A 17,920-nucleotide genomic window follows, 5' to 3' on the forward strand; every position below is an offset into this window, starting at 1 on the left:
AATCTCCTTGGTAGGATTTGAAGGCTATCAAAGTTGCGCGTTCTAGCGCGGTTCACCTGGCTTTCACAGAAATGACAGATTGAAGCCTAAATTTACCGCGCTAAGTTTCGAAAAAATATCACTCGAAAACAAAGGTATCGCTAGATTCAATCCGTCGTCAAAAATACAGCGACTTTCTCTTGCCTGAAAAAAGGTTCGAGATTCGACTTTAACCCTCCGGGCTTAAACTTCATTGGGTACACCTGCAGTAAACCTTCAGTGTAAAGAGATAGAAAAACAGCTTCTTGAAAACAATGAAAATACAACTCGTCATATACCAGTTCCTTTGCCCTGAAGGGAGAGTTTGTTTCGGTTAGGCGAGACCAATTTAATTTGTTGTTCTACGGGCAGATCGTCAGCAAAAAATGAGTCGGTCGGTCGGTAAAATAAAAATAACATTTTCATTAATCAAGGAAGGTAATTAGGCTTTAAGTAATATTTTAAAATAATCTCTTGGTCGAAAATTTTTCATGTATAGAATTTATGTTTCTAGATTATTTTAAATTTTTTTATGTCTGAATTTTTTTAATGACTAGTAATAGAAATTTGTGTCATAGGAAATTTAATATTTTATTTTTTCGTTTGCGGCAAATGCTGGGTCGGTCGCGCCCGTAGAACAACAAATTAAAAAGGTCTCGCATTAATGAATTTCCTTTGTTATTGATAAAAAATCTGCATAATTAGCGTGATGTGACGAAATTCGTTTGTTTCGAGTCTAATTATGCGTAAAGTTTAGGGTTTATATTTTCGGAACATTTCACTCAGACCAAAAGATACCTATATTTTCCTGCTCAGAATTCCCTAGCATTTTATCGAAACAATTTAATATCACGTGGTGAGAATTTTTTAGACAAAAAAATAGTATAAAATTTGTTACTTCACACTGAAAGTTTGGAAATCCACTTTTTATGATCATAGCATATAGAAACCGGCCAATTTTTTGGATCAAAGCAAAAACTTTTTGATAGAAACGATCAAAACACTTTGGGTAATCATAGAGGCTGTCTTCTTTTTACACTTCTCCGAGTAAATCAAGTCTACAGCCGGTTTTATAATCAGAGAGTCACGGGTTATTTTTCAAAGAATATTTCTTGAAAAAGAGCAATAGGAAAGTCCCTTCTAATTTATATAAAATAATGTACATGTTTGAACGGAAAATGCGGCGATGTTGTCAGTTTTGTTGTGTAATATATCTCCATAGTTACGCGAACTTGGCTTTTGAGAAGTCCATTTCTGGGTGCTGCGCCATGAACCTGCGAAAAGAATTGAGGTATAACGTCAAATAAACTTCCCTAACTGATCATGAGGGAAATTGCTCTTTTGGGAAAGTAATAATTACTTCAGAGAACACTATAAAGCGATGCTGATTATGCTATGCAATTCAACGTGGTGGAATGGAAAGTTCGTGAACAGATTTTTGATACGTAGCTCAGTAAATTCCATAGTGTACAACCTTTGGGTGATATCTAAACTTCATGTAATAAGAAGTCAGATGACCTGAAAAGTTGTTGGTTTTTCATTTGGCCGCCACTTTGACTGATGATGTTATTCAAGAGAACAAAAACAGCTTCGAATGGGGCAATACACAGGTTGCAAAATTAAAGTCTGAATACAATTCACGCTTTTACTCGAGATTGTTATGTGCTTGTTACATGACATTTATTTCTGATTGGTTAGAATTTATTGACACTAACAAATTTATTAGATGTAAGTTGTAAAGCATCAAGTAACATGGGAATAAAATCACGTGAACTTTTTCGAGTAATCACATGTTTTGATTGCATTGATATAATTTTGCAACCCTTGTATTGTGTTTGACTAATCAATAGGCAATTATCATCGGTTGCCAGTATATGATATAAGTATTCCGTTATCCAACCGAGAAATTTTGATACTTTGGAATGTACAACTTTTGGGTGATATCTAAACTTCACGTGTTTGGAAGTCAGATGACCTGAAAAGTTGTTGGCTTTTCATTTGGCCGCCACTTTGACCAATGATGTTATTGAAGAAAACGACATCAGCTTCGAATGGGGCAATATAGGTGCATTATGGTGTCCAAATGCAAGTTTTGTGGTTACACATTAGTGAAGGGGTTGAAACTATTACTAAGGGATTACCGGAAAATCAATACTAGCCAGTTGTTATTAGTAACCCAAGCAGTTTTTTCCTAACAAGTCTCTGACAAAGCAATATTGGACTAGAAAACCTTGTTGTAGTAGTGACCTAAAGCAACGATGTAAAAATAATAGATAACCAACTTGCCTTGATTCTCAAAAAACATCCTTGTTATGGTTGTAAAAATATTAATGACATTTTGCATCGTAAAAAGTGCAATTAAATAAAAACTTGCTTCATTTGCAACCTTCTATTTGACAGAATCGATCACGTGATGTATATTTTTCCAAAATTTGGGTTAGAAAAAGTGTATTTTCCTATAGGCAGCCTCACAGAAGGAATTTTTTAATTAGATATTATTGTTCTATAAACATTCATCTGTTTATTTTGTATCAGGCAACCTTCATGCACTTTTCATTCGTGAGATATCGCACTTCAAATCAAATCACACATATATTTTTCAGATAACATCATTTTATGAGCGTTTATTTATCCAGATGAAGATTAAGTGGTATCAGGCCGATCCGTAGTCAATTTGTCTCTTTATCTTTTGAAAAAAATTCCAAAATTTGCAGTAAATAACAATTCAAATTTTCTATCAATTCAATGGATGTCAAAAAGTGTGTCAAAATCGAGCTAAACGCATAACACGCACTGCACACGGAGCTATTTAAAGGAGTGCTCATTACAATAGGAAAACAATGGTTGTTCTCTTGGGAGAAGTGCCTTCTAGAGGTAGTTGGTTATCTATTATTTTTACATCGTTGCCTAAAGCAAGTGGAATCAGCTTTGAATTTACTTAAGTTTAAATAATACTCGATCATTTGCAAATTTGTCTCACAAAAAAGCGTTGGAAACGTCGCGAATCGTCTCGTAAATTTGCTTGCGATGTTTTTAATTCGATCAATCCGATAGGGAAAACGGTGTGAAGAGGAAAAGAATACATACTTTGCTAACATATCTTGTTTCTTTTGTTCGTCAGAAGTAGGTTTTCCCATCTGAAAATAAAACAAGAAAACATTTAGCAACTGAGAAACATCATATCCATCTATTTCAGGTCGAGCTAGTGTCATCACTCAAGACTAAGCTGCAAAACCGAGGAAAGAAATTGATATGATATTTCTATCACAATTTTTCATCTTCTAAAACAGCACCTGTTCTGCGCATGCCCTGAACAATCAAATTACGAGCTAATTCTTTCTAAAAGCACTATAGCTGACTGAAGTAAGGACAGGAAAATCCATCCAAAGACTTCCAATAGACCTCAAAATGAAGACGCCCTCCCTTTCATTACAAGGAATGAGTAATGGATTACCTCCTTTTGTCGCTGGTCATACATCATCTTTTCCACCATACTGCGTGTTTCACCGTCTAAATCAGACAGCTGCAAAGAAAAGAAGGACATTGAACTAATGAAAATCCCAAATAATGACTTCTTTTTAGCGATGTTGAAATACGTAGATAATTCATACTTTTTGTTCTATTTTTTGTTCTATTTTATCATTTCCGTTAAAACTTCAACCACCATATTTTTGAAATACGTGACCTAAAAATTCCAATTTTGATTTTTGAATTGTTCGAATATTCGACTTTAAATATTCTTTTGTAATTCTAATATATTCCAAAACATAGTTATGAAAACTACAAACGATCTTGTGCTCCATGAATAACAAATTACCTTGGAATTTTCTGGTTGAACTTTCTTTGTGTTCATGAGTGGATCACTGTTAACGATTTTATCCCACCATTCCATCTTGTTGACCTGGGAAAACATGAATATTATATTCCGTTAAATATTATGTAGTAAAGATGCTTAATCGGTTTTTCATTTGAAAAAACATCAAACCCAATCTTTGTTCAGTGTAATAGATTTTTTTCAGCTATCGATTAGATACTTTCTGTTGCAGTTTTCTCGGACTGCGAAAGTCTTAAAATTAAATCAGAATGTACAACTTGTGGGTGATATCTAAACTTCATGTGTTAAGAAGTCAGATGACCTGAAAAGTTGTTGGTTTTTCATTTGGCCGCCATTTTGACTGATGATGTTATTCAAGAGAACAACAACAGCTTCGAATGGGGCAATAAATTTGGTTCACTTTAATCCCAAGCTGGAATACGGGATGAACAAAAAAAATAAAGAATAATCCTAAAATTAGTCATCTGAGATTAAAACTAAACGTCAAAAATAATTGAACAAGTTTTGAAAAAATAAATCAAGTATTCCGAAAAAATTAAAAAGATTACTTATTATGATGCAAAGTCCGTTCCCAGAATTCCAGAAGAGAGTAATTAGGGGTTAAGAGCTTTAGATTGTTTCATAGGGGGCTTCAACAGTCAAAAAAGTTTGACAGATTTGAGGAAAGAGTGTGCAACTTTTGGGTGATATCTAAACTTCATGTGTTAAGAAGTCAGATGACCTGAAAAGTTTTTGGCTTTTTCGTTTGGCCACCATTTTGACTGATGATATTATTCAAGAGAACGACATCAGCTTCGAATGGGGCAATTGATTTGTTTCACGTTAAGATAAAGATTTGAAAGATGAAAGAATGTACAACTTTTGGGTGATATCTAAACTTCATGTGTTAAGAAGTCAGATGACCTGAAAAGTTGTTGGTTTTTTCATATGGCCGCCACTTTGACTGATGTTGTTATTCAAGAGAACAATAACAGCTTCGAATGGGGCATAGAGATATGAATGCAAAACAGTAAGAATACCTTTTCCAAAAATATGTGAATCAGTTTTCTATCTTCTAACGTCCAGTAACACTCTTCCACTTTGACCTGAAAGTGAGAAAAGAGTCGTTGAATTAAGGTCCACAATCTGCTCATAAAAGCTCTGAATAATAACAGGCGTTTTACATTCAAGACATGGAGGTGAATCGTTTCATTAAAGCTGATTCTTTATGCCAACCTATACCAAATACATAACGAGCAACAAAACTCAAAATTAAATATGAGGATAAGTACCTTGTTGGGCATTTCATCATCTATGATCGGTGGGTGGCCTTTCAACCCAACTTTCAAATGCTAAAGTGAAAGAAAGACGGATAATCATTGAGAGTATGAACGAGCATTGCATCAAGAATGAGACTTCTTATTGAAATCAACAAGGGAAGTCTTTAGACAAATGGACCATGGTTAAAAAGGGTACTGAAATAATCAAAAAAATTCTGTTGTAAAGTGTTTTTAAAGTCTTACCGAATGGGTGAATTCAACGATGATATCTCTCGACTTTAACGGAACTTTCAGTCCAGTTGGAACGTACAACTAAAAAGAGAAGCCAAGTATTTTTAGGGCTACTACTTCAAATAGGTATCTTCAAAGGCTATTCAGAATACTCTGTGTAGTCAGATCTTATCAGTTAACTTCCATGGACTCGATGAAAACTAGAGAATTCAGAGTCTAAAGCAGGAAAGTTCATCATTCTACACCCAGGGAAGGCTAATAAAAATCACTTTGGTGGCGACTTCAAGATTTCCGATATGCTATATAGTTTGTATCTTGAAAATGACAACTCACTCAAATAATGACACTATATTGTGTTTTAAATGACTTATTGAGGAAAACAAGAGCTAAAACACGGCTGAAGTACGTGGCATTTAAGAAATAGCTAAAATGGGTTAAGTAAAATACTTTTCACTTACATCTATATCAGCCAACGTTTGCACCCATCTGTATTTCTCGAGATCAGCACCATTTCCTACATTCGGTTTGATTTTCCCTTTGGCGTCCTCATCTTCTTCTTCATTTTCCTCATTTTCTTTGTCCTGTGTTTGTTTTGGTTTTTAAGGGAGAAGAAAGTTGTAATGGAAAAAGTGACAGTTTGCATTCATTGTATTGAATAGCTTCAAGAACAGAACTTAAAAATCCTCAAAAAAATTATGGGCTCGTCAAGTACATTTCAGATAAAAAAATAAATTTTACCAGTTATTTTTACCAACAACATTTAAATACAAACAAAATAAATTAATTTTAACATAGTATGCAAGTGTTAAGAAAATGTTAGTCAATTAATATACACTGCTAGAGAACATTTTTGACAGGCTGCACGTTAGAAGCAACTAGAGCAGCAGGCACTTGATCTTCAGCAATCGTTATGATATCACTTTCCAATGCTTCTGAAGACTGTGGTTCTCGGGTGGCGATTTGCAATTCAATGTCTGAATTGTCGAGCTCAGCTGAATTAAGGATAACAAGTGAAGCAGGGTCTAGATTAACGAATGTTTTGGAGACCGAGTCTCCAATCTCCTCCTTGGAGCTGTCAAGAATGACTACTTGCTGCCCATTGATTTCAGTCAAGTAGTTTCTGTTGGATGATTTCAAATCAATAGAGGTGTCCTGGTCTTTAAGTTCTGAAGCTGCTTGTGACATTAAAGATTCAATAATTTCTTGGGTAGATTTTTCTTCCATAGAATCTCCTTCTAATGACTTTGAAGCTTCTTGAAGCTTCGCCAAAATGTTCTCTTCTAAAGAATTCCCACTCTCAACAACCACAACAGAGTTCCCTGATGTTGTTTCTTCAAGGATCACCTGGATCTCTTCACCAGGATATTGGGTGGGACTTTCAATACATATGTTTTCCTTGGCGAGCCCTGGATCTGAGGTGTTACTTTCAGCGTTTGCATCCATAACTGCTTTAAGACATCGTGTCACAAATCGACCAGTATTGAAATAGAGGTTTTTACCGCCATCTGCACATTCCTCCAGTGGGTCCACGTGTTCCTTCAGTTCTTGAAACATATCGGCAGGGATGGGTGAAACGTCTAGCAAACAAATGTCAGGACAATTCTCCTCCTTGCTTATTAAACTTGGTAAAATATCTTTGGAATTGGCATTAACATGTTCATTATGAGCGTAGAAGATTTGAGAAGGAGTTGCACCATTTCCACGAGGAATACAACAGGCATTATAACAACATGCAAAATCGTGTAGTAGTTTATTGATCCTGGGTAGATAAACAAAGTGTAAACAAAAGAGGTCAGTTTCATTGGCAATGTTCAACGAGCCTTCAATTTCCAACTGAGTGAAAATATCAACAAGAGGAGTAAGAATATTGGTGTTCATATCGTTCTTGATGATAGTAATCCATTGTACTCGCTCTAATTTGTTGGACATCTCCACAGAAAGATCACCGCGATGATCAACCATGGCTTTCCAAATCAGGGACTTCTCGTCCTTTTCATCTGTTGAAATCATGTCAGGCCATTGATAACAGTGGACACTTTCGCGGAATGTAGTTTCAATATTCTCAGATTGCTTTTTTCCCGATGAGTTTGAAGCTATGATAAATGTCATCATTCTACTAAACATGTCTAATCCAAACGTAATACTGAGTTTCCAACGCTCAAGTTTCTCCATTGAGTCAAGGCGCCAGACAGAGTTTGGAGAAGGGCAATTGACAGGAATTTGAATACCACTACTTTCTTTCTTAGAACGGCCACATTTTGGTTTTTGAATATCTCCCATTAATGTTCTGGAGTTTACAAGAAGAATACCAGCATTGCATCTTGATTTTGGACCATTGGGGTCAACTCGATGGATACTTTCACGCAACCTGGATCTCTGAATTCTGATTCCTCGACCTCGTAATAAACCAAGTAATCTTTTCTCACCCATATTCGGGTGTTGTTTTTTAATCTCCGAAACTGCCTTATCAAGGTCTTCATTACTTATTTTATCATAAAGAAAACATGATTCTGTACTACGAAAACGTCTCAAAGTTCCATCAGAGATACCAAGAGCATTCGAAACTTGACTCATTGTAAATCCCAACGAAATCAAATTTTTTGCACGTTCACCATCAAACTCAAGTTTTGGTCTGCCTACTCTCTTAGAAGGGGTAGCATCATCCTCGGGTAAAGAGTCGGAAGAACTAGGGCGTTTTGTGGCAGTCTTTGCAGGCTTGGGTGTTTTTGGTGTAGTTTGCTTTACCAACGAGAGGCTTCTTGTTTTATTGCCCTTGGTTGCGAATTGAGTTATCTTAAAAGAAAAAGAAAACCCAAATCAAAATTTTTTTTCAAAGTGCAAAATTGTATCAAGGGAGCACCTCCATTTGAACATCAATGGGAGAGAAAACCAAAGTGTGGAATGAAAGACTTAAAATTCAACAGAAAAGTAAACTAACCTTAGTGGGGTCTGCTTTCGATTTGTCACATTCTTTTTTCTCATTTTCCTTGTTAATTTTGTCTGCTTCTTCCTCAGTGATCTCTTCAATTTTGGCGCTCTCCCCAGCTTTTTCAAATTCTTCCTTTTCTTTTCTCTTCTGGCGTTCTTTCAATTCTTTGAACTCCTTTTCTCGTTGCTGTTTTTCTTTCTGTACTTCTTCCTTTTTCTGAAAGAAAAAATAAAACCTGAGAATGAGTCCATTATTGATAGTATTAGGGTAGGGCGTCAACAGTCATTTTTGGGGCAAAGTCAGAAAATTCAAGATAAAGTGTTTTTTATGAAAATTTAAACTATTCATGCATTCTGCGCAACCTTTAAGATCAGACGTCCGAAATTGGCCAAACCCCCTGGTGGTACTGATTCGCACTTCAGGCAAAAATTAGAAAAAATGGTATTTTCTTAGATTGAGTATTTTGGCCGATATACAGACATTAAAGAGTGCTTAGAAAAATCCCTGAACGACATTGTGATATTAAGCCAAAAGGCATGAGCATTTATAAAGGACCATAAGTCCACAGAGTATCATTTTCAACAAAATAGTGCATTTTCTCAATTCTATTAACCAACTTACCTATTGAATACATCTGCTTATCATGTCAAATCAATCTAATTATTCAATGAAATGCATTATCACAATCCTTAGATTAAAAGCATATATAATTGAGAGATGAGAAAGAATCATTTAAAAATTCAGAAAAATAATGATAATATTACTTTCTCAGCAGCATCTTCGAATTCCTTCAACACTTCAAGGATTGTCTAAAATATGAGAAAAAATTACTTAATAGCCTTAAAAAATGTGAAATTAAATCTAGATATAAAAAAAACGCATATGCTCAATTTTGCAGCAAAATTATTTGTCACAAAAGTAGACAATTTTTCCATGCCTTTTAAAAGCCATTAATGGAACTACAGCACAGAAAAAACAATTTTCTTGAAATTTCAACTAGAGCTTCTTATTTCAATTCTATATGGATCGGAAGGTTTTGAGTAAAATAAGTAAGTTTGTAGAAAATCTTGCAACAAAAAAATCCTTACACTTCTTGGAACTCCAGCTGGTGCTCCATGAAAAAAATCAGTCTTGCGATGAAGGAAACCAAAAAATGTCTTCAAAACCTAAAGTAAAAGAATAGAAAAAAATTATTCACTGTAAAATACACTATTTCAAGTTTGAAAAAGAGTTATGAGGTTCTTGACCCCTTGTGACTTAGAAAACTGACAAATTTTCTGGCACTTTGGGCTTGATAACTTCAGGGTTCGAATTATAAATTTCAGGAGCTTCGCAATTCTTCCGAGCGAAGCGAGGTAAAAAAGAGCAGCGCCGCAGGTGAAAATTTTTTTCACTGTTTGCGAAGCATTTTTAGTATTTTGCGATGTTGTTTGAAAGAAAATGCGAAAGTATCTTCAATGCATTTCTCTAGAAAAGCGAAGTAAGACTTAGGCTGTTGTGTGAGATTGTAGACAAAGCAAAGTTAGTGAGTTTCTGAAACAATAGACAGACAAATTAATAAAGCTTTGAAGTAGCGAGTTGGTAAAGCAATAGATAAACGAATGAAAAAAGTTGTGAGGTAGCGAGTTTATAAAGCAATAGATAAACGAATGAATGAAGCAGTGAAGTAGCGAGTTTATAAAGGAATAGATTTAAACGAGTGAATAAAGTAGCTATGTAGCAAGTTTATAAAGCAATAGATACACGAATGAATGAAGCAGCAAAGTAGCGAGTTTATAAAGCAATAGATAAACGAGTGAATGAAGCAGCGAAGTAGCGAGTTTATAAAGGAATAGATTTAAACGAGTGAATAAAGTAGCTATGTAGCAAGTTTATAAAGCAATAGATACACGAATGAATGAAGCAGCAAAGTAGCGAGTTTATAAAGCAATAGATAAACGAGTGAATAAAGTAGCTATAAGTAGCAAGTTTATAAAGCAATAGATAAACGAATGAATAAATTTGGGAGTTTATAAAGCAATGCATAAAGGAATGAATAAAGTAGCGAAGTAGCAAGTTGATAAAGCAATAGATAAACGAGTGAATAAAGATGCAAGGTAGAGAGTTTATAAAGAAATGGATTAAGTAGCAAAATATGTGTTTTCTTAAAGTTTTTTTTAGCTTCGCATTTTTGAGTTAGGAAATCTTTTTGGGTCGCTAAACTTAAAATTTGCTTCGCATTTTGCGAAGTGCAAAGCTATAATTCGAACCCTGAACTTCATCACAATCTCTTCTCTCTCCATCTCTAAAGAGAGTGGGAATTCGATGACAAAACTCGTGATCATAAATAAATGTTTTAACTTTGAAGATTTTGAGTAAAAAAGTAAAACATAAAGAGTTTTTTTATTGGTTCATAAAGGTGATAAAGGTAGATGGAGACAGATGGAGAGTCAATGCCTTTTGTTCTATTCTGATTTATCATTGGAAGCAAACAGCTGTTTGGTTGTTTTGGGAATAAGATAATTAATTTTGGGTATACTCGTGGGAATATTTAAGATGAATGAAAAGACATTACATTTTTAACAAGTATATCGAAATATAATAGCCTTGTCATGAAAAATTGAAAAAAACTTCACATAATAAGCACAATACTCTAAACTTCTAGGGGAAGCTGCCCACAAAGCCATCGATAGATTTAAAAAAGAATTACGTGTTACCATTAGGAACCTTGTATTGATCATTTTGTCAGAGTATGAAAACCGCTGCCCACTTAGACATGAAGATTTTAAGATAAGAAACTTTCAATGATAATGTGATGCGACTCTCAACAGGGGGGAGGGGTCAGGATCCAGATACCAAACCCATGGCCAGGGGGTGGTGTCAATTTTTTTTTTCAAATTTCAAAAAGTCAAGTTGGTATTGATACCAAAATGAGGGGGTGGGTCCCCCTTTTTTGGAAAATTAGGGAATCTTTAAGTTGGTATTGATACCAAAATGAGGTCCTCCTTTTTTCTAGTTTTTGCTGAATTTGAAATTGGTATCTGATTTAAAATGTTGTATAATGTAAGTATAAAAACTTATTTGAATCGTTTACACTATACCCTGATTCCATATAAAAGCATTCATTCCATAATTGAAATTAAATTTTTATTTAACTTTTGCTGCTCTCAATCCTTTCAATCAACCAAAATTCATTCAAAACTAGAGTTGAACAAACTGAAATTTTTTTAGTCGTGATAAAGTTTTTCTGTACATAACGTTTATCATATAGGCTTACAAATACTCTAGACGTGCCTAATACAATAGGTTTTTTATCTAGCCTAGTTTATCAACTAGTTTTATAAATTTGATACATTTTGCCAATTTAGTTCAAGAAACTTACTTTACGTTGTGTTAGAATGAGAAAAACTTGTTTTCATTTTCAGGAGTCTAAAGTGTGGTACATAATATAAGTGATTAATAAGAGGAATGTTCTTTGAATAAAAACATCCACAGATTTTGTTTAGCGTCCCTTGTATGCAGTATCCTATGCGTATTACTTCTTGCATTTTTACTGATTGCCAATTTAGGGAGGGGGTGGGTCCCCCTTTTTCAGAAAAATCGAGATTTTCAAGTTCGTATTGATACCAATTTAGGGGGATTGGTCCCCCCTTTTTCAGAAAATCAGGATTTTCATGTTGGTATCGATACTAACTTAGGGGGGTGGGTCCCCCCTTTTTTAGAAAATTGGGGTTTTCAAGTTGGTATTGATACCAATTTAGGGGTGGTGGTGTCTACTACTTTCAAATCTCGAAAAGTCAGGCTTTTGGGCCCTGGGTTGGTATCCTGGACCCTGACCCCCCCCCTGCTCTCAATGTTCACAAAATGCCAGCCCAAAAATGTGTCCTTATGATATTAATATATTCTTTTATCCTTAAATCAGTTGAAACTATTTCGAATCGCATTTTAACTAAGATTTCTCGCAAAATTAAGTTTTTCAAAATCAACGGACTAGCCTCTTTCTGTTCTTATAAAGTTAGAAATTGATGTTTTTTGCTTCCAATGATGGTACATCAAAGAAAAGCCGCTTTGAATAGATTTATAAAAGATTTCAACGACCATTTAGGTCATTACCGAGAAATTTTCTCTCCATCTATATCTTTATTACCTTCATGATTGGTTCAATCAAAATGGAGGATTTGAAAAATTTTCAATGTTTAGTCTTTTGCACAAACCCCCTGCAACTAGTGGATAAATTTTGACAGGGATAAAAAATTGACGAATTTTTCAAATTTTGCCACAATTTGCCAAATTAAATCCTCGCCAAAATTTCCAGATTTGGCAATTCGCCTAATTAAGTCCCTGCCACAAATTTTTAGAAATTTCCCTTTCGTCAAATTAAATCCCCGCCAAAATTAAAGGAAAATCATGTTTTCAGGGCTCGAAATAACGGTCGGACATTGTCCGACCCAATTGCTGAAATGTCCGACCCAAATCGATTCTAGTCGGACATCATGTCCGACCCAATTACTTTCGGTGCCTTCAAAAATTTTGCCTTTCTTAAGCTGATCGTGTATTAACCCTTTCCGGACGCATGATTTCACGGCTATATGACGCAAACAAAAATTTGATTTTTGACTGGCTTCACTAAAATTGCAATAGAAAGTGATTGATAAAAGATATCACGATAAGTAATACCTCATTTTTTTCACATGTAATAGGGGTTTTGAAATACCAAAAAAAAATTTGAAATATGGCTGACACCTGGTCACGTGACCGAAAAATCGGCAGATTTTTTTTCGGAAAGGCCAAATTTTTGACTTTGAATAAAAAAATAGAGTAAAAGGCAGTTGCTTTACGCCTTGAACTTTGAATATGATTTAGAGAATTGAAATAATGACCGCATAAAAAAAATTTCATGTCAAAAGCTTTCCAAGAATCTGAGTAAAGTGATGTTTTGTCCAAATTTTTGAGCAATTTTTCCCTTACAGATTTAGCCTGAGTAAATTTACAACAAACATGAAAAAATTTATAATTCTAATTGTAAACAAGATATCGAAAAGCGGTTTTTTGCAGGTTACGGGAAATTTATCTCAAAATCATTATTCAAAACCATGTTATTGTATTTTGGCGCCAAAACTGTTAAAATCTTTTACAAAGCTATGGGCCACCCGGTGGCCCGTGCGTCATATAGGAACACGATTCATGGGCCACCCAGTGGCCTGTGCGTCCGGAAAGGGTTAAAACCATATACATTTTAACAAACTATTTTTACCTTTATAACCGATCTTATGAAAATTACACGTACGATTTTTTCTATTCTGAGCTTCTACAAAACACCTTAATTTGTCTTTTGCCAAATTAAATCCCCGCAAAGTTTTACAAAATTGAGCATTCACCAAATAAAATCCCCGCCAAAATTTGCATTTCGGTCATTCGTCAAATTAAATCCACGCCAAAATTTATCCAACTAAGTTATGCTAATCACATAATAATTCTAACTAATTCCTGACATAAAGTCAAAATCAAAAAATAAAAAGACTTTTCCAGTTTTTCCAGCCCTCCTATTTGGAAAATGTACCTATTTCCAGCTAATTTTTCCACTTTTTCCAGATTTTTCAGAATGCGTGGCCACCCTGTTTTATAACTTACAGCTGCTTACAGCGAGGGCTTTAATTTCTCTTTCTGGATGTGTTTTAGCATTGATGCAGGATCTTTTCACATATTATTTTAGATCTTTTCACATATTATTTTAGAATTTTTCATCTTATTGGACCACAATCAACACAACTAACTTTTGAGCTTTAGGTAAAAAATGATTCAGTCGGTCAGTCCGCAAAAAAAACATCAGAAAAATGGATTTTCAAAATATGAGTGGGCAGAAATCAAATCTATCAGAAATTAAAAATAAATGGCCTGCTGTTTTGCTGTGTTTATTTAGACAGTCTGTCATACAGTCCTTGGTTTTTACGACACAGCCCATCTTTTTTTCAAAGGCTGTATCTCTTTTTTACGACTAGGGAGATAGTAACAAATTCCCACAACTCAAAGGAAAGGGTTGGATATTATCTTTGTTATATTTTAAAATCAAATTCTTGTTGTGCATCAATATTTGAAGTAAAGATGGCGGGTGAAGCACTGGAATTTGCATTAGGGCAGACATGCCTTGACACTTCTCTTTGTCTTCTTTTTTTTTATTTTTGGACTTTGTGAGCTATTTTCTAAGTTTTTGATGAGTTTTGATGAGTTTTGAAGCTATGTTCATGGAGTCATGAGTGTGTATTGAGAAGTTTCTGAAATACACATTTTTTCAATGTTTCTTATCAAGAAATTGGCCTTTTAAGCCTTAAATGTTTCTTACATATTTCTAAACTTTGTCAAGCTTAAAGGACGCATATTGATATTACAATAGTCTAATAGACCATGTTCATGAATAGACAAATCTGTGGTACTTTCCTATCTTCTACCGGGTGCGCCACAAAAAAGTTTCTCTCTTTGAAATTAATTTTCTTGAAATCTAAAAATTTTAAAAGAATCACTCCTATTTCATTGGAAAGAATAAATTTTGATGGGTCATTTATTAAATTTGATTCATTAGATCAAAAGTTATGCTCAATTGAATAAAAAAGTTACTTTCAGAAAGTGCTCAAAAATCGACATATCAAATTTTTACTTTAAATTTGGTAATTGCAATAGCCTTTACATGATTAAGAGCATTTTTCAGTAACAGAACACAAAAATTTTGAAAGTGAAGGGTCGAAAGGGTTTAAAATCTTCATCAAAATCAATTTAATTTAGTTTTACCAAAATTTTCCTCAAATTTTTGGTTCTAGACTGGATAAAGTCTATGTAAGGCTGGATCTACCTCAAAACCCATATTTGATGTATTTTTATGAATTTTAACAGATTATTTGGCCTTTTTCAACGGATTTTCCTCCTTTCATTTCATTGAAATTCAACCTTCCTTTAAATAACAAAAGGTCATTTAGACAGCTAATTATCAAAAACAGTGCATTTCTCTGGTGGTTCTGCTGAATATGATAGTGGAGTTGATGGTTCTGGTGAATATAATGCTGGTGTTGATGGAACTGGTGATTACAATGGAACCATCAAACCACCAAATTCAACACAACCACCAACTACTGCTGCACATTCACCAGTAACATCAACTCCTGATGCACATTCACCAGAACCATCATCCTGATGTAGAACCTCCAGAACCATCAATCTTTGATTCACATTCGCCAGAACCATCAACTCCACCATAACATTCGCCTAAACAGGCCTAAATCTCCAATTCCTACTGCGCATTCACCAGATCTGCCAGATCTTGCTGCAGAACCTCAAGAGCCATCAGCATTCGTTGCAAAAACGCCAAAATCGAGAAATTCAAATTTGGAGACTTAGGGCCACCGTTTTGCATGAAAAGAGCGCAACAACGAATGAAAAGAGGGAATAAAAGAGTGCAACAACGAATGAAAAGAGGGAATAAAAGAGTGCAACAACGAATGAAAAGAGGGAATAAAAGAGCGCATGAACGAATTAAAAGAGCGAATAAAAGAGCAAACTGAATGCGCTTAGCGAACGCTAATAAAAGAGCGAATTAAAAGAGCGCGCCAAAAGAGCGAATAAAAGAGCACATAAGCAAACGAAAAGAGCGAATGAGCGAACGAAAAGAGCGAATGAGCAAACGAAAAGAGCGTATGGTATGAGCGAACCGAAATAGCGTATGAGCAAACCAAAAGACCGAATAAAAGAGCGAACCGAAAGAAAAGAGCGAATGAAAAGAGAGCATCATAATGAAAAAAGAGCGCATAAAAAGAGCACTTATGGCAGCTATGGCGTTCCATATAGTTCCTACCAGAAATGGCATTTGACAGTTACATCAAAATGCCTCGAAAATGTCAATATGAAAATTGCGTAATCAGAGAACGTATGTCTCGCTCATTATAAAAAGGCCGAGACTAGACAAACTTTAAATAATTGGATTGTAACATCGAGTTAAGTCTCTTTTGTTAAGTCACCAGGGGGTAAATAAAACAGACCTTGATACATTCACCGTTCGTTTCAACTTGACGATTCGTTTAAAACTCAGCCTCCTAAATATTTGGGGTAGGTAAAATATGTACAAAGAAATTCATACTTTTCCAACCCGGCGAATCTTTAAAAAGGAAGCAAACAATAAAATATAATTACCCTTTCCAAATAAACCTCTTCGGTGGCGAGCGTAGTCTACTCTGACGTAATTGTAAAATTTATGTGATGGGAGTTTGACATAGTAATGTAATGTTGTTTGGGGAATTATGAAGTTCTCTGGAATTTTTATGGCGCGCGAAAGCGCTATAAAATACTATCATTTTTATAATACTATCTTCTTCAAATATAATACTTTCTTTTCAAATACAATACTATCTTTTCAAATACAATACTATCTTTTCAAATACAATACTATCTTTTTAAATATAATTACTATCTTTTCAATTATAATACTATCTTTTCAAATATAATACTATCTTTTCAAATATAATACTATCTTTTCAAATATAATACTATCTTTTTTTGAAATTTATTACTTTCTTTTCTTTAACTTATTGCTATCTTTTTGAGGCTCAGAAAAGTCGAGTTAAAAAAGTAGAGTTACAAAAAAGTCAAGTTGAGAGCAGTAGCCGTAGTAACCGGGGGGGGGGGGGGGGGCAAGAGGGGGGTAATGCCCTGGGAAAAACACGGGGGGGGGGGTACTAGGGCAAAATGGGTTACGGGATGCTCCGCTGGTCAGGGTACCTTTTTTAACCTCCAGGAGTCCCTGGTAGGGTCGCTAAAACACCAAAATAGAAAAATCAGTCCCTCGTAGCGTATTTTTGGAAAATTTGGGGAAAAAGTAGAAAATTTGAGAAAATTTTGGAATTCCAGTCCCATTCGGGTCACTTTTTTCGCAAATTTCGAGTCCCACGTAGGGTCAATTTTTCGAACCTCAGCGGGCGGAGCACCTCCGTCGGTCGACAAGGGTAAAACCGAATTAAATAATATTTTTTCTTCCTATATCACAACTATTAAGCTATTTTGATGCGTTTTAAGACCATCTAGAGGCTCCAATTTTCAAAATCGCCCTGACAATCAACTGACGTTACGCGCGTTTTATTCTTTTGTTTAATGATATAAAAAACTGCAAACGTTTTGCATTTATTCAGGTTGATTTTTTATGACTTCTAATGGTACTTTTTCTAACGAGTTTGATTACTCTGTTCTCACACTATGGCTTTTTTTTTCGCGTCCTTTTCCGTGATTACTTTTATTTATATTTTTAAAGACAGGTAAGAAGGCATATTGATGTAACTGTTTGATATTTTTGTAGAAAGAGCACCCCAAACGAAAACCTAATTGCCCCATATAATTTCAAATTTGTATCAAAACTTGACTACTCACTTCTTTTATTCCACCTTCATGCTGTTGCGCCATCGCAAGCAGCATGCCATCGAACTTTTCTTCACTACCCATGGCAAAGCAACCACAAATCCTGGTAAATTACCAAGATTCCCAAGGACAAGCGCCAGCCTTACGAAGACGAAAGGACTTCTGGTGAAAACTGCTCGCCTCGAAAGCACGCAAAACTCAAAGCTGCCTCTCAAGCGGAATTTTTACCTTCTTTGATTTATGAGGAACCGGGGAAAATAGTGTGAATGCCAGCTTGGA

The 17,920-nt window shown here is 34.9% G+C and overlaps 1 protein-coding gene across 2 annotated transcripts; it reads right to left on the reverse strand.

Moving 5' to 3' along the window:
- Positions 1-1,109: 1,109 nt before the first annotated feature.
- Positions 1,110-17,876, reverse strand: LOC136801279 (nuclear migration protein nudC-like). 2 transcript variants are annotated; one of them, XM_067057907.1, is made up of 12 exons: positions 17,654-17,847; positions 9,361-9,438; positions 9,037-9,081; positions 8,282-8,488; positions 5,802-5,924; positions 5,356-5,424; positions 5,125-5,184; positions 4,873-4,938; positions 3,836-3,919; positions 3,473-3,541; positions 3,106-3,155; positions 1,110-1,292 (listed from the first exon to the last, which is right to left on the reverse strand). In XM_067057907.1, exons 1-12 carry the CDS (start codon positions 17,723-17,725, stop codon positions 1,241-1,243), a joined length of 975 nt encoding a protein of 324 aa, XP_066914008.1. In that variant the 5' UTR covers positions 17,726-17,847; the 3' UTR covers positions 1,110-1,240. The 2 variants fall into 2 exon arrangements, with proteins under 2 accessions (XP_066914008.1, XP_066914007.1); XM_067057906.1 differs by lacking the exons at positions 1,110-1,292; positions 3,106-3,155; positions 3,473-3,541; ... (3 more) ...; positions 5,356-5,424; positions 5,802-5,924 and adding an exon at positions 6,072-8,136 and having other exon boundaries at positions 17,654-17,876.
- Between the last annotated feature and the right edge of the window lie 44 nt (positions 17,877-17,920).

This window comes from Clytia hemisphaerica, unplaced genomic scaffold, assembly GCF_902728285.1.
Source record: "Clytia hemisphaerica strain Z4C2 unplaced genomic scaffold, Clytia hemisphaerica genome assembly, whole genome shotgun sequence".
Taxonomy (NCBI): domain Eukaryota; kingdom Metazoa; phylum Cnidaria; class Hydrozoa; order Leptothecata; family Clytiidae; genus Clytia; species Clytia hemisphaerica.

Bases quoted from the DNA above. Each gene is read 5' to 3' on its own strand.
- LOC136801279 (XM_067057906.1), bottom strand. From the start codon at position 17,725: ATGGGTAGTGAAGAAAAGTTCGATGGCATGCTGCTTGCGATGGCGCAA. The intron at 9,082-9,360 runs GTAAGGATTTTT...CTCATATTTTAG, and splicing joins CAGCTGGAGTTCCAAGAAGT to ACAATCCTTGAAGTGTTGAA. The intron at 8,137-8,281 runs GTTAGTTTACTT...TTTTCTTTTAAG, and splicing joins CGAAAGCAGACCCCACTAAG to ATAACTCAATTCGCAACCAA.